Source organism: Lagenorhynchus albirostris, chromosome 20 (genome assembly GCF_949774975.1).
Source record: "Lagenorhynchus albirostris chromosome 20, mLagAlb1.1, whole genome shotgun sequence".
NCBI lineage: Eukaryota > Metazoa > Chordata > Mammalia > Artiodactyla > Delphinidae > Lagenorhynchus > Lagenorhynchus albirostris.
In genome coordinates this window covers 52880217-52900960 of record NC_083114.1, presented here as the reverse complement: position 1 = coordinate 52900960, position 20744 = coordinate 52880217, and the positions used below count along the sequence as shown (strand labels likewise).

General features: G+C 47.9%; 3 protein-coding genes across 3 annotated transcripts in view; 2 read left to right on the top strand and 1 right to left on the bottom strand.

Moving 5' to 3' along the window:
• RECQL5 (RecQ like helicase 5) overlaps positions 1-2615 on the bottom strand; it is a 38099-nt gene extending 35484 nt beyond the window's left edge. Inside the window, exons 1-3 of the mRNA XM_060135777.1 lie at positions 2461-2615; positions 1820-1956; positions 859-980 (exon numbers count right to left, since the gene is read on the bottom strand). Coding sequence (XP_059991760.1) covers positions 859-980; positions 1820-1946 — 249 coding nt within the window. The 5' untranslated portion in view covers positions 1947-1956; positions 2461-2615. The remainder of the gene's footprint in view (positions 1-858; positions 981-1819; positions 1957-2460) is intronic.
• A 150-nt stretch (positions 2616-2765) lies between these two features.
• SAP30BP (SAP30 binding protein) overlaps positions 2766-20744 on the top strand; it is a 34027-nt gene continuing 16048 nt past the window's right edge. Inside the window, exons 1-3 of the mRNA XM_060133828.1 lie at positions 2766-2917; positions 4354-4463; positions 6884-6931. Of these exons, the coding sequence (XP_059989811.1) occupies positions 2812-2917; positions 4354-4463; positions 6884-6931 (264 nt within the window). The 5' untranslated portion in view covers positions 2766-2811. The remainder of the gene's footprint in view (positions 2918-4353; positions 4464-6883; positions 6932-20744) is intronic.
• On the top strand, positions 8812-9588 carry LOC132511296 (deoxycytidylate deaminase-like). Its single transcript, XM_060134388.1, is given in 1 exon segment — positions 8812-9588. A coding segment is annotated over 1 exon segment (537 nt). The 5' UTR covers positions 8812-8904; the 3' UTR covers positions 9442-9588.

The window sequence follows — 20744 nt, the reverse complement described above, 5'->3', positions numbered from 1 at the left end:
CATGCCCCAGTCGGGGAAGATCCCACATGCCGTGGAGCGGCTGGGCCTGTGAGCCGTGGCCGCTGAGCCTGTGCGTCCGGAGCCTGTGCTCCGCAACGGGAGAGGCCACAACAGTGAGAGGCCCGCGTACCGCAAAAAGGGAGAAAAAAAAAAGTTTATGAAGATTTAAAAAAAAAAAAAGAGTGCACATGTGTACATACGAGAGTGTGTATGTGCATACACATACAGTTCCATATTCCTCCAGGCAAAAAGTTACAAAGGAGGGTGAGAGACCTCAGGCCATCAAAACACAGAAGACTCATTCATAACCCACCAGAGTGATATGCACTAGTGGAGAACCCCACATTTGGGTGATTCAGAAACCCAATACAGAGAGGGATATAGGCAAATCAAAGAAAAATAAGAGGCAAAAGACCAAAGAAGGGTGGACTTCCCTGGTGGTGCAGTGGTTAAAAATCCACCTGCCAATGCAGGGGACACAGGTTCGATCCCTGGTCGGGGAAGATCCCACATGCTGCAGAGCAACTAAGCCCGTGCACCACAACTAGTGAGCCCATGCGCTAGAGGCCGCAAGCCACAACTACTGAGCCCACGTGCCACAACTACTGAAGCCCGCACGCCTAGAGTCCAAGCACCACAACAAAGAGTAGCCCCCACTTGCTGCAACTAGAGAAAGCCCACGTGCAGCAACAAAGATGCAACACAGCGCAAAATAAAATAAATTAATTAATAAATTAATTTTTTAAAAAAGACCAAAGAAAGGAGAAGTAAAATTTCCAGCTATTAACCACCCCCCCCAAAAAAAAACACCTTCCTCTAAACTTTCTGGGCTGCCACCTTCATTCCCCTGAGCCTCACCTGAATCAAAGCAATGAGAGGAGAGATCACGATGGTGATGCCTTTGGCCAACAGAGCAGGGAGCTGATAGCAGAGGGATTTTCCTGCCCCTGTGGGCATGCACACAAAGACATCCTTGTCGCCTGCAAAAATACAAGAAGGCAACATCTCAATGCTTCCTGCCTTTTAATCTCTCCCCTTCATCAAGGCTGTTGAAAATTAAACAAGAATGTAGGAAAAATTCCTCGCAGAGTGTCTGGCACGTACAAGGGTCTCAATATAACCTCAATTCTCTTCCCATCCTTTCTACGAAAAGGGAAGCGGTCCAGGGAGATCTGGCAATGCACACAAACAATTTCCAGTAGTGGCAATAACAACTACAAGGGTAAGAAGTCTGAGTCTGCTGGGCTACGGATGATTGAACTGAACATCCATGAAAGCTGAATACTCCTGGATGAGTGGGCATATCTGTATAGACATGGAAACAACATCACTTAGAGGGCTTTTGTTTATGTGTTATAATGTAATTAACATGACACTGCTGCTCCCCTCTTGACAACCACCATTTGTCAACATATCTCAGTTTTATAATATTATTACTCCTTCCTTCCCTATTTGGGACCCAGACCACTCAATCTTCAACACAGGAATTACCTAGAAGGTGACTGGCTTCGGCTATTCCTGCCATGCCCCCACCCCACCTCCACCTCACTGCCTACACAAAAAGGAGAATGGAAATTTATGAGCTGTTTTCAAAGACAACCTTAGCTTTGTCTACGAAATATCAGAACCAGAACAGCTGGGTGGTTCTGCCAATAAAACTGCAAGTTTTGGGTGACAGATCTACAAGAGCTCCAAAACCAAATATAGCCCAAGGGTGGGGAGGAAGGAAGGGTCAGAAGGAAGGTGTTCTTCCTTCTGTAGTGGCAGCGCTATGGTATAGCCAGCACAAACATAAATGCAGGTAGTTTGGCAACATTACCTTTCACTACAGCCATGGTTGCCCTCTCCTGCAAAGGCGTCTTAAAAGAGTCAAACCCAAAGACCTTCTTCAACGTGCTCCGGACTCGACGCTCAGGGTCAAAAGGAGAGGAAGAGTTGGTACTCATCTTGACGACAGTGGCCAAAGGTTAAGGCAAAGGTGATGATCATATATGGTTGCAAGGAGAACCCTCTGTTCTGCTTTTCAAAGCCTACTTATTTTTTCTATAAGTTTGCTTTATTACACTCAAAACTATATTATTTTCTAATAATATAGCTCCAGGTGAACAGCCTCAAGCAATACATTCCTGGGTAATTATCTCCAATTTTATGCTCGGTGAAAATAAAAACACCCAACTATCCCAGGCCACGGTATAGCGCAGAGCTAGAAATCAGATCACGAGAAAAAACACAAATGTCTTCAGAACAGTTTGGAGAAGATGGAATTTTCTTCTAAGATCCACCCTCTGCTCTATAAGCACAGCCATGACGACCATTCTTGCCCCCAGGACCCCGACCCCTTCTCCCCCCCAACGACCCCCGCGCCCAGAGGAGAGCTCTTCCCTTTTCCTCCTCTGAACCCTAGATCTGTTCTTTCCTCCCTTCCCCAGCCGAAGCCTCCCTCTCTTCACCCCAAGATATCAGAGCCGGCCGTGGGCCCCAAGGAGCGAGGGGCTCTTGTCGGGCAGTTGCTGCCCGCTGGCTCGGGAACTACTCGAAGACCCCCATAAGCCACAGGTAACTCTCAAAAGCCAAACTGCTGGGAATGCAACGTCAGGTAAACCCACACAAGCTTGTATCCGTCGCGCAGTGATGACGTTACGCAAGCGTTGGCGCGAGGGGCGGAGCCAGACGCGGAAACGGCCGTTTTGATTGGTTCTAGGTCTGAAACGGGCGCGGGGTCTCCTGGGATCCGGAAGTAGTTGACTTTCCGCCCGGAAGTCGGCTCTTCGGAGTCATAGGAGTGAGCCACGCCGGGGCTGTGGGAATAAGATGGCGGGGAAGAAGAGTGTTCTGTCGTCTCTGGCAGTTTACGCGGAAGATTCAGAGCCCGAGTCTGACGGCGAGGCAGGAGTTGAAACGGCGGGCGGCACAGCTGGTGAGGCCCGAGTAGGGAGCTGGAAGGGGAGAATCGGATGTCTGCTCGGAATGCTGCTCCCCTAGCAGGCGGGAGGGAAAGAGATGGTCATTGGGCCCCAGGTATCGGGCTCTGGAGCCCCGAAGGGCGTTCAGGGTCCTGGGATAGTCGGAGCGTTAGATGCTCTGTAGCAAGAATGGACCGTCTTCTTCTTTTGATTGGATTATTCTTCCGAAACTTACTGAAAGTCTTCTCCCTGCTGGGTATCGTGCTGGGCAGAAGGATGGACGAAGGATGGAGAGGGTCCAAGGCTACTGAACCACCACCTATTTTCTCCGGCCTTGTTGTTTGGTGGGGGAGAGCGAAACTTTTAATTAACAATATGCTTTAGCCATATCTTGGAGCTTTTAAAAATACATCCATCCTGTCTCCACTGCGAGGGAGTCTAATTCAGTAGATCTGGAGAAGAACCTGGGCATTTGTGAGCTTTCCAAGGCTTCTTGGTGATTCCATTACTTTGTGAGTTGTTAAAGCCCATCGGTGATGTTGTTGCTCCACCCTGGTTAAGAATCACAGTGTTAAGAAATGGGAACAGATCTATATGGGGACGTAGAGAGGCAGCAAGTTACCCAACGTGCCTGGGCCTTGGTTTCCTCATTTGGAAAGTGATGGGGGTCGGGGGGCCTTGGACTGGGTTAGCTCCTCTCAGTTTTGTGTGGTCTCTGCCTGTCAGGAAGTTCTCTGGTGGTTTCCCAGTAATTTGTTTTGTTTTGGGGCTTTGTTGTTGTTTCTGTTTTAAACGTAGGAAAAGATTTTGTTTCTCAAGTAGGTATGATTGGGAACCTCTCCAGGTGCCCCCATTTAAGGTCCTGTTCCTAGGGGAGGACACACAAAAACGAGAATGACAGAGTCCTTGTCTTGATGAGAAGACAAGTTCATTGGTGCCTATGATACAAGGTAGACATATGCAGATAAAAATAGATGGGGTTTTTTTCTGGAATTTTATTTTATTTTTTATACAGCAGATTCTTATTAGTTATCTGTTTTATACATATTAGTGTATATATGTCAATCCCAATCTCCCAAGTCATCCCACCCCCTCCACCCACCCCCGCCACTTTCCCCCCTTGGTGTCCATACGTTTGTTCAAAAGAGATGTTTAAACAACATGCTATAATAGTTCAGAGAAGGGAAGGCTTCAGCTGGCATAATAGGTGGATTGGAAGCATTAGAAACGGAATTTAATATTACTTGGTTTTCTTCCCTGTTCTTTTAATGAATTCATGCACTAAATTCTGTGATCTTCCGTAAAGCAGAATCTGGGCCTAAGGTCACTTACATGAGATTTAGGTTTCCTTTTCTCTTCAGAGATAGTCCTGGCAACTCAGATCACTCAGGTGGTTTTTTTTTGCATTCTTTTCCCCATTCATTCATTTTATTTTTCTCTTCTGTTTAAGAGGAGAAGGGCGGATTGGTATCTGAAGCCTATGGAGAGGATGATTTTTCTCGCCTTGGGGGTGATGAAGATGGCTATGAAGAAGAGGAGGATGAGAATAGCAAACAGTCGGTAAGTAAGTCTGTTCCCAAATCCAGAGCTGCTCAGAGGACCATTTATCAGAAACTTTCTGACCTGTACCAACAGTGTTCCATTTCATGCCTAATTTCATCCCCTCCCCCACTTTTATTTTCTTAAGTATCAGTTGAGGAAACTGGGTTGGATATCAGTAGTTCTATTTGAAAATCAAGTTCGTTTTCACCCGAACCATTTTGTATTAACCTTTGAATTGAAACTTGGGGGAAAAGATAGTGGACAATTTTATTTAACACAGATATCAATGGGTGTTTTGTGTTGGTTTTCCCTGTTTAGATAATTTATTCCATTTGTAACAGTGCATTCATCCTAATTGGTGTATCATTTATATCTGCACTCAATTTTGTGTTATTTGTAATCTTGGTTGGGGTTCATTCAAATTTTTCGGTTTATTAGAAAGACGAGGAAGGACAGTTATTTGTGCTTTGATCCTTATTAACTCCTTTCTTGACTATTTACTTGGCACTTTTTATCAAAGTGTTCTCGATCACAAATCTTGCCTGATGTTTAGTGTGTGCTGACTATCAAAGGAAAGAGAACTTGCATCTTAATTAATCAGAAAGACTTTAGGTACACTGTCACCTGAGCATCATGGGCCAGAATTTTAAAGTTTGGAGAAAAACAAGGATTCAGGCTGGTGCTTAACACAGAGACATACAAAGTTGAATCTCAATATAAAATCTGGTTATTTAGCAACAGCTCTAATTAAAACGCTCAGTGTTCTATATTATTTGTTTGAAAATTTTGTTACTCGTTGATACTTAAATGTTAACATTAAAATGCTTCACAGGGAATTGCCTGGCGGTCCAGTGGTTAGGACTCTGTGCTTTCACTGCGAGGGCCCAGGTTCAATCCCTGGTTGGGGAACTAAGATCCCACAAGCCGTGAGGTGCGGCCAAAAAAAGCGGGGGGTGGGGGGAGGGCGGGGATAAAATGCTTTACAAATTAAACAAAAACGCGTTTTGTATTTTCTGTTGTTTTGGAAGACCTTTTTATCCCCTTAGGCCTCCCCTCCCCCATGATTGCTGATAATTCAGAATTGACTAAAATTGTTTAGAAAAGCTTTGTAAGTTATTTCATTTTTCTGCTTTTCTTAAGTGCATACATAGTGGCTTAATATCCATAACTACTTTCTTCAGCAAATTTGCACGATGTGTGTTTTTGAAGTGTTATTCTGTATTTGCTTTGCATAGAATTTTTACCAGATTTAAGCTTTATTTCAAATTTTAGTAAAATCCTCGCATCCAATCCCAATATAGACATTCTAAAATGTGATTGTACTTGGCTGAGCTACGTCTCTGATTATTTGGCCTGATGGGTTTCATTTGGAGGAGATTTTGGAGATTGCATTTAAAACCTGTGGCTCACTGATGCCTTGCAGGACAATTAAATCTCAAAGCCATCAGTGTAGTTCAAGTCTCTCAGGTGGTGTTTATATTAACATCTGGCAGGCTTTTTAATTTGGGGGTTAAAGTGATTGAAAAAAGCAGTTTCAAATGAAACAGTTTTCTGTTGGATGTTAAATCATGGCTCCCGCGTATTGGGGTGTGCTGGGTAGTGGAACGGATATGGATTATAGCTACCTAACAGGGTAGCTGATCTTTGACCTTCATTAGCATTTAGTGGAATGGTGGGCTAGCTTGGGTGAGGTCAGGGCACACTTTGGAAAATGCCTTGCCCGCGTGGTGCTTTGTGTCAGGCAGGCCCTTTGGATAGGGAGCAAGGCTGGATGGAACAGGTCACCGGCAGTTCTGTGAGCACTTGCATGGAGGCAGGGCCCACTCAGCTGGGACCCAGGACAGGCTGGGCGTTGCCCTTCAGTCCTGCCTTTCCCCGCTCACTCGCCCTGGTCGTTTGATGCCTACCTTCCTACTGTTCATATTGGTGCAGGTGTTGCTGGTTGAAGCGCTGGGGTATAGCGTGTGGGGGTCTTGGCACTCCGGGGGCGAACAATGTTATTGGAGCTCTGAGTCTGATGTATTTGTGTACATGAAAGACAAAGAAGGAAAAAAAGACTCATACCGGGTTTGAAATCACCGATACTTCACTGGAAACGCCATTTCTGTTTTATCCTGTGGCGCCTGATCTTATTCTTTTCTCAAGCATATTGCCACCTTTCTCCATTTTTGTGTTTGTGGTTTTTAATCTCAGGCATTTTCATTAATATAGGCTATGGCACTGCTGGCATAACAACTTTGAGCTGCCGTTGTCGTCCCCCCCCCCCCCGCAACATCTCTTTTTCTCCTTCTCTTTCTCTAGAGCCTGGGTCATATGGTAGGGGAGGGGTTCTTGGTGGGACAACCCAGGCTGGGTAGATTTGCTCCAAACCCTGTTATGCATGTGAGAACCTCAGGCCCAATCTTTAAGCTTAATGCTCTAAATTCTTTGTCTTGTAGGAAGATGACGATTCAGAGACTGAAAAACCTGAGGCTGATGACCCAAAGGTATTTGGTGTTGGCTGTGGTGGGGTGGCTGGATACGAACAAGGCATTTTTAACAATATGGCTCAGTTCGTGTGTCTAGTCAAGATCTGTCTCACTAACATACTGTGTAACCATGTGTAAGTCGGGGGAGAGAAGCCTGGAGGCTACCCTGGACTGTCCTGAGGCAGCTCACTTCCCAGCCTCGCCGCCAAGGTGAAAGGCTGGGCTGAGTGCAGCAGCCCACCTCTGCTCCGAATCCAGGTGGGCCCTGGGGGGTCACTGCCCCTGCAGGTGGGTCAGGTGTGGGAATGTTTTTAGAATCAGGAAGCCGTAAGGGCTGCCTCATGTACCATGGGCTCTCTTTAGTCGTCTAGATGTGAAGAAGGGCATAGAGAGCCAGACGAAATGAGCCCCCCAGCTACGGGGGATGCTGAGCCTCAGCCTTGTTTTTCCAGGCTTGTGCCCTTCCACTCTCGGGTAAACCACACACAATGGCTTGTTTTGAAACAACATAGTCATTTCTTCTTCTGTTTCCATCCCAGTAGCAGCTGAGAGTAATTTACATATCCTTGACCCCATCGTGATGAAGGTTAAGGCACACACGTATACATACATACACACACACACACACACACACACCACCACCACCACCACCACCACCACCACCACCACCACCACCACCACCACCACCCTGTCCCCCCAGTGTTGGGTACTGTGTGCTGGGCATTAATACAAATGTGCCTGTTGAGGAAGCATTCTTTGGGGGACAAACTTTTTTTTTTTTCCAAAGAAAAAGAGTAATTCCATTACTCTGGGCCTGGGGAATAGGGACCAAGTTTTGTGTCTAAAAACTGCTTTAAAACCAGCTGAGGCCTTTAAGGTGTCCTAGTGGAATTTAGGAGAACTATCCCCAATTATAAGGTAAAGCAGGGGTATATCCAAAAATATAGCATGAGCTGTTCCAAATTTGAGCTGATTTTGTGATTGGCTAGAACTGTGCCAACCATTGAAATAAACCCACGAAGAGCTGCGGATGATGCAGATAAGAAATTTTACCAAGAAAGAACGTTTAGGCACCAGCATGCAGGAGAAAAAAGAAATGTTGTCCTACAAACCACAAATGCTAGCTCCTTTCTGTGCCTAGTGAGGAATGCAGGCTTCAGAACCTGGCCAAGCATTACTAGCAGGAGGGTAGACCCGTGGCCTGCATCAAGACCGTCCAGCTCTGCTTGGGCTCACAGTAGTGTTAGTGTCCATCTTCTGTCTTAGTGTTTGGGGTATTTGGGCCTTGGAGCCTGTGCATAAAATAAGCCTTGGGGGTCGCCAAGTGTCAGGGCTTCAGTTGTAGACAGAAAGGAGGATTTGTGGGACCTGGAGCCTTTATGTGTACAGCTGCCAGCCTTCGCCTGAAGCTGAAGCCTCCTGGGGAAGTTGGCTGGAGAGCAGGGTGCATGCCCTTAACTGTCACCCCTTCTGGAATACAGCAGATCCCCTGGGAATGACATTCCTGTATGAGGGAGGAAGAATGGCCAAGAAAGAGAGGGGGTAGGATGGGGAAGTTGGTTAGTGTCGTTTTGTGTTCAGCCTCCCCCTTCTTGGTCCCACGTGGAGGTTGACTGATGTGCGTTACTGTATTTCATTCAGTCGTTTGAATTTCCAATCTGTGAAATGAAAAGTCCTCAAGGAACAATTTCTGTTCCTGTTAGGGAGCCCTCAGAAATGAGAACACAAAGTCCAGCCCTCTTTCCTTCCTGGGCGGGACGGCAGGACGGCGGCGGCAGCGGGGACGGGCGCCGGCCTGCAGGTCGCGGGCCGGGAGTGGAGGGGCAGCCGGGGCAGCGGGCGGCCGCGGGGAGGCCCCCTCCCGGTCCAACGTGCTGCTGGGGAAGCGGCGCGGGGCCGGCGGCGCTTGGTCAACCTCGCGGGGCGCGCGGTGGCCTCCGGGGCGTCCGAGAGGAGCTGCCACGTGGGCGGCAGGGCCGCGTGGACCCAGCATGAGCGAATTTCCCTGTAAAAAAGGTGATGACTATTTGGAATGGCCTGAGTATTTCATGGCAGTGGCCTTCTTATCAGCACAGAGGAGCAAAGATCCAAATTCCCAGGTGGGAGCTTGCATCGTGAATGCAGAAAACAAGATTGTGGGCATTGGGTCCAATGGAATGCCAAATGGATGCAGTGATGACCTCTTGCCTTGGAGGACGACAGCGGAGAGTATACTGGATACCAAATACCCTTAGGTGTGCCACGCCGAGCTGAATGCCATTATGAACAAAAACTCAGCCAACGTGAAAGGCTGTACCATGTATGTCACCTTGTTCCCGTGTAATGAATGTGCTAAGCTCATCATCCAGGCAGGGATAAAAGAAGTTATTTTTATGTCTGATAAATACCACGACAGCAGTGAGACAATAGCCGCGAGGCTCATGTTTGAAATGGCCAGGGTTTCCTTCAGGAAATTCACACCAAAGTGCAGCCAGATTGTCATTGACTTTGATTCAATTAACAGCAGACCAAGTCAGAAGCTCCAGTGACTTACATCTCATTAAGTCTCCAGAAGATTGGATTATCCTCTTCTAAGAAGCTGCTGATGCCTTTCATCTTAAAGTTACACATAACTTTTTTTTTTTTTTTTTGCGGTACGTGGGCCTCTCACTGTTGTGGCCTCTCCCATTGTGGAGCACAGGCTCCAGATGCACAGGCTCAGCGGCCATGGCTCACGGGCCCAGCCGCTCCGCGGCATGCGGGATCCTCCCGGACCGGGGCACGAACCCGCGTCCCCTGCATCGGCAGGCGGACTCTCAACCACTGCGCCACTAGGGAAGCCCAAGAGGAGAGTATTTTGATAGCCCTTCAAGTACTTGTGGATGTTTGATGCTTCATCATAACTCAACAGGTGGTAGTTTCCTAAAGGTTAGTTGCAACGAAAATGTGAATCAATGAACTTTTTGGACTCTGCTTCACTTAAATCCACGGGTCTCTCGCACTTTAAATGGCTCTTTTGCCCATACATGATATTACATCATCAGACACTAGTGATTTGGACAATGTTGGTTCACCGAGTTATGCAGGTCTCCTAAATGTTGACACATTTTGTTCTGTAGTATCCAAAAAAAAATCTTAGTGACATTTCTGATCTCATCAAACAAGCCATGAAGTATCAGAAAGTTGTCATGCTCACAGTGGGAAGTATGTATTTTCCCAGAGTCTAATTTTTGCTTGAGGACTTGAATTTTATCGTTGCCTGTAAATAATACCATGAGAGTTTTCCCTGAAGTTGCGGGCTTTGTTGTTAAGAAAATGCCTGCCAGCTACGTAAGTCTGAATAACCATAGTTTGTCAGTTATTCTTTCAAGTAAAAGTGATATTCCATGAAGAAAGCAGCTAGTTCAGCTTGCAGCTCAGTCACACAAAATGTTAAAATGTACTCAGTGATCAAGGTGAATCATTTTTACTGCTTCAAGGATATTCTTAAGTGAAATTTGCTTTTTTTAAACCGAGAGTATGACTACTGCTAAATTTGGTGCCGCTGCTTTGATTTATTCTAAAGGGCCAAGAAGTTTACCCATTGTTGCCCCTGTAAATGTAACACAGCGAAAGGGCAAATAATGTCTTAGTATTACACAAATAGTTTTGACCTTGCAGACCCCCCAGGGGTCCACAGATCAACTTCAAGAACTACTGTTCTTCAAAAACAAAACTCTTGGGTTGGTAATATTAATTAACTATTTGATAGCTGCTTTCATTGCCCTGTACCTGTCCATTGAGCTGTTAGCCTTATGGGGTCTTGAGCCGTATTGGAGGCAGTAGAGCGTCTGGAGGACACCGAGACTGCATAATCAAATCTGCCTCGTTTGTTTTGTGACGATTCACTGAGTAAATGTAACGAATGCTTAGCTTACTGGTGTCTGGCCCGTCTGCATTCAGTAGCGTTAGTTGCGACGACCAGTGCCCCCTCAGCACGCTTCCCAGGCTGGTCGTACATGTCACTGGGTCTGTTGTGGGGTATTGGATTCTGCATTTTAAACCGGACTTTGCTCCAAGGAGAGCAGAGGTGAGGAGACTTAAAGCCACGTCACGTGGGGGAAAGTTAAGGAGCTGGGAGTGGGAAGTTCTGTCTGCTGTTTGAAGGTCTGGTGAGGGAAGGGCGGTGGCAGCCCCACACAGAACTCAAAGCAACGAGGAGATGTTTGCCTTCGCATAACGAAGAGCTGCCCTTCGTCTCTGGCCAGGAGTGAGTCGAGGTGTCACAGGAGGTAGTGAACGCTCTGTTTCTGGCCTTTTCAGGAACGAATGTCCTAAAAGAAATGTGAGGGTGGGGTTGGACTAAGACCCCCAGGGTGTTTCTGGGAAAGGACTTGGCATTGTGGATAAGCAAAGTTGAGTATTCTCCAACTGTATCATCTGTTGACTTTAGGAAGTACAAATGTAGAGTACAAAGACTGGGAATTGCCCTTATTTTTAATCACTCTGATGTTTGGGGTTACCTATGAGTGCCAAGTCCCATATTTGGGAATTGGAGGAAGAGATGAGAACTCCAGACCCCCCTCTGTAGGGAGCCTTTGGTCCTGATCCATCAGCCCGGGGTGGCAGGGATGGGGCCCTCGGGTTGCTGAGTTTGCCCTAAACTAGGGAAAAGGAGCTGGAGGACGTGGCAGAGTGTCCCACAGGAAACAGTGCTTCAGCATTTCTGTTCCACCATATCTTGTTCTCTGACTTCAACTTTCTGGTCTCATCTCTTCAGTAAGCAGCCCGACTCAGATGTTTCAGTTACTCAGCAGAAGGTGGCACTAATGTCCTAGAAAAAGTCGGACTAGGAGTGGCAGTCGTCTGTCCAGCTCCTTAGCACAGGGCCAGGGGCCCAAAGGCTCAAGTGTTTCCTCCATGTATTTGCCCTTGGCCTGTGAGCTTCCCTTTTCACCACTCTCCTTTGTCCTTGTTTTACCTCAGTTGCCCTGGAACGTTTCCCCTTGTTTATTTTTTCCCCACTCCCACAGTTCCCGTGGATAAAGGTATTTCCACTCACTCACTGTCCCTGACACACTCTTCCTTTGCAAATAAACACGGGCACTGATGAGCTGGCATGGGCAAGCTGGAGCAGCCCATTGCCAAGCTGACCGGGAGGCCCGGCTTCCCGGTGCGGGGTGGGATGGCCGGCCCCCTGAGGCGCTGTGGTCCAGGCTTTGACCCAGGGAAAGAATCCTCTCAGCCCAAGGAGCAAACATCTGTCAAAATAAAAGTGTCTCTGGGTCAAAGAGGTGACATCGGGTGGGGAAAAAATTGTGCCGGCATTTTTTAAAAGGCATGTACAACCCCAGCTCCAAGAAAACATTTAAAAAAATCCTCGAGCCCAAAAGTAGTGCAGAAATGTGGCGTTCACAACTCAGAGCCGGTCTAGTGGGTTTGGAGTCAGAAGACCTGGGTTGAGCGCTGGCTCAGCTGCCCTCCAGCTGTGGCCAACAGGCACATAACTTAAACCGTGCTCAGCTCGGCTGAAGTTCGGGCCATGATACCCACTGTTCCAGGTGATTGTGGCAGTGATAGGAGAGAACGTGTAGGAACAAGTTTTTCTCAGCCTAAGATGCAGCTGTGAGCAGTACTCAGCCTTCTCACCCAAACACAGTCTGATTCTGCGCCCTCATCCTGGAGGTCAGAAGTTGCCACAGTTTGTCAGTTCACGGCACCCTTGGTATCACAGGAAGTTTTCACAGAACTCCCAGGCCCAAAGAAATGACCTAACAATTCTGTTTATTAAGTAATTTGCTGCCTGCAGTCAGCATCCGTGTCCTCACAATTTAGTAGCCACTTGAAAACAAAATACATAAATTAGTGTGGTATCTGACAGATGTCAAGTAATGCTGTTTCCCTTGAAATTTTTAAATATCACCGGCACTTTTATCAGGGGGGGCCTGGGGGGCCTTGATAGACAGCTTGGGAACTGCGCTGGTAGATAGTCTTAGAGTCCCAGAGCGGTGGGGCTTGGTGAGGTCCTCGCTCAGCGCGGTGAATGGGCCTCTGCCTTCGGTGGCTGCACGTACACACCTGAATTCCCTCAAGAAGGTCGAGCGTCTTCATCGGCATGTGTTGTTACTTGACTCAGAGTTTAGATGAAGGATTTGCCTCGGGAAGAACTGACTCGGTAATTCCCAAACTTCCTCTCCTCTCCAGCCCTTCCCCACCCCCCTGCCCCGACCCAGCACTATTATTGATCTTTTAAAATGTCAGAATCAAAGATCTGGAGACCGAAAACAGCCCGAGGAGCTTGTTTCAACAACAGGAGTCTGTTGTTGACAACTGATTCTAGGAAGAACTTTCGGGAGCCTGCCAGCCATTCTCTTATTCACCGCGAAAGGGGAGAGGCTGCCAGTTTCCGCAGGATCCATGCAGAGCAAAATGTTTTCCTCTTTGGGCTTTGGGTGTGTTTGCTATACCTCCAGGACTCTGGAATCGGAAAAGGAGATGCTAAGCTTTCCACAGACAAGCAGCGTGGGTTCTAGTAGCCTGAAGGCTGCTTCAGAGGGCAGGTTGGGGGGTGCAGCAGAGGAACCAAGGCCCTTTCCAGCGCGTGGTGATGGGCGTTGTGTGCCTTTGCTTGGTGAGCTTCTGGGGAACCCTCACTTGAGGAATGTTCTATGGAGAATTATTTTTCAGGATGGGACAGCAAAGGTTGTCTTGTTAGAGCTTAAACTTGGACTTTTTCTTAGAGGTCTTTGACATGGAAAGGGTCATATAGCACTTTTTCTAGTGGATATCTTGTCAGGGTTTTGTTGTTTTTATATTGTGCCTATTTTATTGTCAGCCTATTAGAGAAGCAAGATTGAATATTTAAGAAAAGAAAAAATCACCTAATTCCATGATCCTAACAGTGCAGCCATTTTCATTCTTCCGTCTTTTTAGGTTTACCTGTATAATGGCATATATATTTTGTATCCAGTTTTGTTCTCATTTGTATTATAAACATCTTCACTGTTGCTGTAGTTTGGGTAATTATATAATAGCATGACACAAATGAAAAAATAACACTTGAAAATTAAGTGGTGGGTTATATCTCAATAAAACTGCTGTAGGGAAATTTTTTGTGTGATTTTCTAAATACCTCCAAATGGGGAATGATGAAGAAAAGATTGAGATTCACCAGCTTTTGTTCTAGCAGTAATACCAGTCAGTAGCAACACACTTCTTCACATCACTTCCCTTAGTTCTTCTCATATATTCAGCTAGCTAAAATAAAATCCAAAAATGGCACATTATAGTAGCAAAATGTGAGTATGTTTTTGTAACTGTTATCGAATAAAGTGTTATGTAGGCAGTTTCTTTCCAGTGAGATTCCCTGATGGACAGGAAGTGTGCCGTGCTCTTTACACAAGTCAAAAGAAAGAACTCATTCTTTAAAATTTGAGTTCTCATTGGGAGTCTGCAGGATCGTTCACCCAGTAAGGGAGGCTGGCTTCGTAGGATTCGGTTTTGGTAGCATATTTTCTGTAAGCCCCCAGGAAATCTCTAGGCTAAGGACAGGGGTGGCAGCACCCACTGTGTATATGATTAAGTCCTCAGGACCTTGTCTTCCGTTCAAGTCAACTCAGACATTAACTCGCTGAGGCACCATGGATTCTTGAGCTCTTTCCCCTGATCGTTACAGTTAAAAGGTAATAGATCTGCCCGTCTTTCCCTTAAGTCAAGGGTTTAACACCTGCTTTGCCTGTGATCTGCTATGGAGTCATTCCTGGAGAGGAATTTTTACCTCCTTGGTCTTCGATGTTGGCTTCCCCAGTGGTTGAACCAAGGGCTTCGAAGAAACTGTGACTATTCACAGCCTCCTGGTCTCAAGGGAGGAGGTGAGAAGTTGGGAAGTGGTATCTCTAGGCTTTGGAGTCAGGCTGGAGCTTGAATTCCAACGTTGCTATTTATTGGGCAAGAAACGGCTTCATTGTATTTTGCTTCAGTTTGCTCGTCTGTAAAAGGGAAATAATAAAATCTGCTTCATGGGGTTATTATGAGACTTGAATAACGTATGTTAGCTTTTACTGAGTTCTGTTTAGAGTGTGAATATATGCTTGGTCCCTCCATCTTGGTTGTATTTTCCTATCTGCCCCCCATGTTCCGCACCCCCCATACCCCATGATCCTTTGAGTACTTATTAGGAAAAAAAAAATGACAGCATGACTCACCTAGGACCAGAGAAGGAAATGGCCCTTGACCATTGCTGGCTTGTGAGCCATCCACTCATTTTTTTTTTTTTCGAATTTTGAAAGTACTATATATTTATTGTGATTGAGTTATATGTACATTTACAAAGAGATAGCCAACCAGATTACAGGCTACAGAATCCTGGCAACAGCCCAGAAAGCCCCTGGGAACAACTGAACATTCAGTGGAACATCTTCTCGCCTGTGACTGCTAGACAGCCACTCAATTTAGTGCATATGCGTGTGCGAAATTTATGGAAAAAGCTGCACTCAGCCAATATGCAACAGATGAGCCACATCCACTCGTAACTTCTGGCTATTGTAATTCGGCCTTTGAACTGTTGAAAATGCCCAGGCTTATTTAACATTGGCATTTCCTTGCTCTCACCGCAGTGAATAGCCACGTGGCCTTCTTTAGGCCTGGTCTTTAGCAAGGCGGGGGTTGCCCTTGCAGAGTGAGTGACAGAGAATTTCCATGCTGGGGAGAACCCACCCACCCCAGGCTGGGGTCTACAAGTCTGTCTGGGTGGTGATCTGAACTGAGCAGCAGACAGAAAGACAGAGACAGGGCGGGCTGTGGAAGTAGCTGTCTTGTCCAGATTGAAAGAAACCCAAGGTAGGTCCTTTGTCTTGACACCTCCCGAAGAAGGTGTCTATATCTGTAGCTGAACACCGCTGGGAGAAATGTTGTGATTGCTGGAAGTTGTGGTCTCCTGCAAAGAGCGAGAAGGACCATTGTTCTCCCTCTAACCCCTCCTCTTGGCTGCACCGCAGCTGCCATCAGGGCCTTCTTGACTGCACTCGCTCCCAGTCAACTGAAGCCCCAGAAGCCCCACCCCGCCTCTTTGCGGTTCTCCTTCCGAGAAGGAGCCGCTACGTGCCCGGTCCGCCTGCCCATCAGCCGTGCAAGCCCTGACAGACTTCCTTCCCTACGGGACTACATGCCACGGATTACTAACCAAGGCGTGGCTGGGGCCTTCCCCAGTGATGATTTATCTTTTTGAAATTTATGATGCAGAAAGCAAGCTGCCTGTCTTTAGGGATCCAGCACTTCTCACCTTCGTTCTGTGTTTCAATCCATGTCCCTTGAGATGTTACTGTGTGATTTCTGGATTTGACAGGATTTTACTCGTTTGTATTCTTAACATTGGGATACAGTTGAAAATTAAATCTTCCCTAAGCAGTGCCTTAAAGATTCTGGCGTTCCCTCTGGCCCTGTAGATAGTTAATCCTCTTCCTACCAGTATTTACGTGAGGACCAGTGTGCATGTCCACACTCCTGGCTTTCTGGCATCTCACTGCTTTTTGCCCCGATGTTAATCTAACATTGCAGCTTGGCAGTTGACCCCCCAGACAAGATAATGCTTTCGTAATTGGGTGGCGCTGTCGAGGTGTGTCTCAAAAACTTGGCTTTGCTGTCCTCAGCCTCACAAAGCTGTCTTCTTTGTCCTTGTCTGGCTCCAAGCTCTCCAACTCAAAGCATAGAGACACTGTTTTTGTGGAAAACCCTTAAGAAGAAAGTGCAACCTGGCCTCACCACTGAGGACTTGACTCAAATCCTTGACGTGAGGTAACCTCTCTGCCCAGGCACGGCCCACCTGACACCCTGGGCGGGAGAGAGAGAAATGGAATGGCCCTCTCTGAGCATCTTCTACAGCTTTCAAGAAACTCAGGGTCTTCAGGGGTCTTGAATCAAATCTGTGGTTACGCTTGCTGTAGTCAGATAATAAAGTCTCCCCTTCAGAAGTGGCTCCAGCCAGAGCTTTGCCTTCACGTGAATTCTGGTTGGTTCCACGTGACAGAGCATCAGCGCCATGCTGAGCCCTGTGGGCATCGCTGGAGGCAGGATTTTCAGAGAGAGACTGTTCCACTCCCCTTGCCCTCCTTTGCTTCAGTCTGAGCTGGCTTAGCTTGTCTTGGCAGCTGCCTGTTTAACGCTTTTCCTGTAGAAACCTTTCTGCTTGGGGAGCTGAGCCTTCCCGGCAGTGAGCTGGGAGTGAAGGCGAGTCCACTGCATCCAAAGTGGCCCCACCGACTTCCGCCCATTTTTGTGATAAGTCGAGTGTTTCCATCCCCAGGCAGGCAGCCTGCCGTGGCAGTGGCCCAATCCTGACCAACAGGATACAGCCGAAGGAAATGTGCGGGTGATGGGCTTTCTCCAGGGCTCTCCTGGGTGTGTGGGTAGAACAACCCACACCAGGCATTTGTGCCACGGGTGGGCTGTCCCCCACGCGGCACTGGGTTCAGTGACTTCCAGTAAGTCTTGGGTTACTGCCACTCTCGATCCACGCCCCCAACCGTGTCTGTCAAACGACAGTAATTTTATTCTGGAGCTTGGAGGTATCTCAACAAAAGTTCCAGAGTTGCTGCTTTCTTGGCAACCTGAAGTGACTCACATGTGCCTCAGAAAACCTCGTTTGACCATCAGCTCGAAGCTTTCAGGAGGGCTTCCTAGGCGCACCAGTGGCTTCTGGAGCAGCAGGATTGTCTGCCCACGATTTCATGAGCCTGTTGTGAGAATTAGATGAGACCTTTCACTGAAGTGCTTACTTAGCGTGATACCTAAAATTATCCCCCTAGACTGAATTTTGTTCATTCCACATGCCCAGTATTTGGCCCATTGCCTGGTACATAATAAATGCTTGATAAGTTATTTAAGAACTATACGGTAATTCTTTTTTTGTCTTAAGATTAGGAGCAACAAGGTAGATTTAAGGGTTTTTTTTTAATTCAGCATTGGTGCCTCTACATGCACACCTTCCTGCTTGTCCCATATCAACCTTTATTGCAGCTCTAGCCCCTTTATTTAGCTCCTCCGCTGGCCTCCCTTTCTTTTCTTTTCTTTTCTTTTCTTTTTTTTTTTTGCGGTATGCGGGCCTCTCACTGTTGTGGCCTCTCCCGCTGTGGAGCACAGGCTCCAGACGCACAGGCTCAGCGGCCATGGCTCACGAGCCCAGCCGCTCCGCGGCATGTGGGATCTTCCCGGACCGGGGCACGAACCCGTGTCCCCTGCATCAGCAGGCGGACTCCCAACCACTGCGCCACCAGGGAAGCCCCTTTTCTTTTTTTTTTTGCGGTACGTGGGCCTCTCACTGTTGTGGTCTCTCCTGTTGCGGAGCACAGGCTCCGGACGCGCAGGCTCAGTGGCCATGGCTCACGGGCCCAGCCGCTCCACGGCATGTGGGATCTTCCCGGACCGGGTCACGAACCCGTGTCCCCTGCATCGGCAGGCGGACTCTCAACCACTGCGCCACCAGGGAAGCCCGACAATGGCCTCCCTTTCTTATATCGAGTCCACACATTGAAATTAACTGTGGGCTTAAACAGGTTTGGAGTCTGGGGGTTAATGCACTACAGATGATGGTGGCTTTGAAACCCTAAACTGGACTGGAGAAAAACTGACCACTGGGCAGTTAACCGATTAGAAAGGAGAGAGAGCGGGAGAAAGTTTGTGTGTCTGTCTGTCTGTCATCAGTGTTTGAGCACCTGTTGTGGGCAGGGCACTGACTATTGCAGGTGCTGGGAACACAGTGGTAAACAAGACAGTGAGAGCACAGAATAGGGCAGATGTCTCGTTGGCCAGATGCGGGTGTGGTGGAGGAAAGCTTCCTTGAACCAAGGTCTGAAGTCTGAATGGGGCTTACTAGGCAGGAGTGGGGAGGGGGTGATCCAGGGAGCAGCTTTGCCAGGATCCGGGTGGGGGGAGAGTGCTGAAATGGCCGGCAGGGAGCCCCCGGCGCCTCAGGCCACAGTGAGGGTTCATTTTTAAGTGGGTACCCTGCTCATGAAGTGAGATGTCATTAGGGTGTTATAACTCCTGGGGCAGCCCCAGGTCTGAGAGGACAGAAGATTTGGGAGGCTTTGTTTTGCTGATCTGCCTCCCCAGCTGTCCCCTAGTTTTAAGATGCAGGATTACATCATCCAACAGAAAACATAAGTCTGTAGCATTCTTTCCCCTGGAGCGGGGAGAGGCTACCCTTTGCCCTCTGTTCAGAGTGCTTTCTCTGTGCCTAATGCTCCCAGAACTGGGGAGAAAAGACGACATTGAGGTTTGGCAGAATCCAGCTGCCGGAAGCTATGTTGCTTTGTCTCAAGTTGGACTCCAGACCTTTGAGTGCACTCGGTGGGGCTGGTTCCAGGAAGGGTTGATGAAGCATTGTTGGCTGTAAATAAACCTCCATTCTCCCCACTAGAAGCTGCTACTCCTCTGCTGAGTAAATCCTCCCAGCTCACATGGCAGCTTGTCCTGCTTCGTGGAGCCATGTTGTTTTTCCTTCCTTCCTCTGCTCCAGTCATAGTTTTGCCGGTGGCCGGACTTTTATATTCTCTGCAGGGGGAACCACATTGCAGATTCTGTAATTCCTGAGGACAAGGCCCCTGCCATGGCCGTTATTCTTCCACATCTCGGGCACAGTTGATTAAGAAGTCAGCGGTGTTGGGTTCAGACCACAGTCCTCCAGGGACGACCCCCAGCCCGCAGCAGCCACTCGTGCCCCGGCCAGTGGGACTGAAGTGAAGCCCAGGGAGGTTGGAGGGGTGCAGACAGTTTGAAGAAGCCTCAGAGCTCTCTTTCCTCCCCTCCCTTTCCCGTCTTCTCACTAGGCTTTTTAGGAAGATGTGAATTTTGTTTTGCTTTGTTTTTCCTTGTGTCTTAATTGGACTTGAACTAGAGAGCAGAAACGATTTACCTGGTATTTTCTCCTAGGAACTGCTACGTGAGATGCTCTCCTAGGCAAGAAAAGCGCTCAGCCTGCTGTGTCTGAGGGGCGTGTGCTGTCACGTCCAGGTCTGGCCAGGTCTCTGGGCTGTGGGCTTCATGCCTCCCGGCTGACGCAGACATCCAGCCATCTGGTAAATAGATCTCCAGGCCGAGTTCATTTCTTTGAAGAACTGAATATCCACCTGGAGGCCAGGGAGGGTGGATTCACGCAAGTCAGGACAGGTGTCCTGTGTGCCTTCGGAAACACCGCTTTGGGGGAAGAAAAGGAAGAGTGGGTTCTTGTTGCTTTTTACTTGTATCCGCTTTGCTGCTCCCTTTCTGCCTCTTTAAGGACATACTGAGACTCTCTCTATAGCAGGTTTTGTAAAACCAGTTTCTTGAACTACTGGCAGTTTAATGGTGTGAACCTTCCATCTCCTTAGCTCTGTCCTTTTAAATACTTCATCCGTTGTTTTTTCTGACACCATGGCTGGCTTCCGAGATAACTATCATGGGGTGCATTGTTCATTTTTGTGCTGAATTCCTGGTATCCGAGGCATGACTGTCTCTCTGGGTCTTTGTCTTGAATGTAGACCCCCCTCTCCTCCCCCAAGGCTGCTTTCATTGGATGAAACTTGCTTCAATGGACAGTTGAGCATAAATGGTTCTAAAAAGCATCTTTGGGGTATTGGACCCCTGTCTTCAGTGGTCTCACTGGACACCCCGACGCTCCTTCCTTGCTGGGCTTTCATCAGCATCACTTCAAGTCCTGCACCCAACTCCATTCCAAGAGCATGTGATGCTGTGGCTCAGGCCCTTTGTTGTGGGGCAGAGCCAAGCCCTTCTTCTCGGGGTCAGGGCAGGGGGTGGGGGGTTAGGCTGCTTTAGGATCCGGAAGTACCGTACCACACCACATGCCCAGGAGCTCAGCAGGCCCACGGCCAGCTTGTTC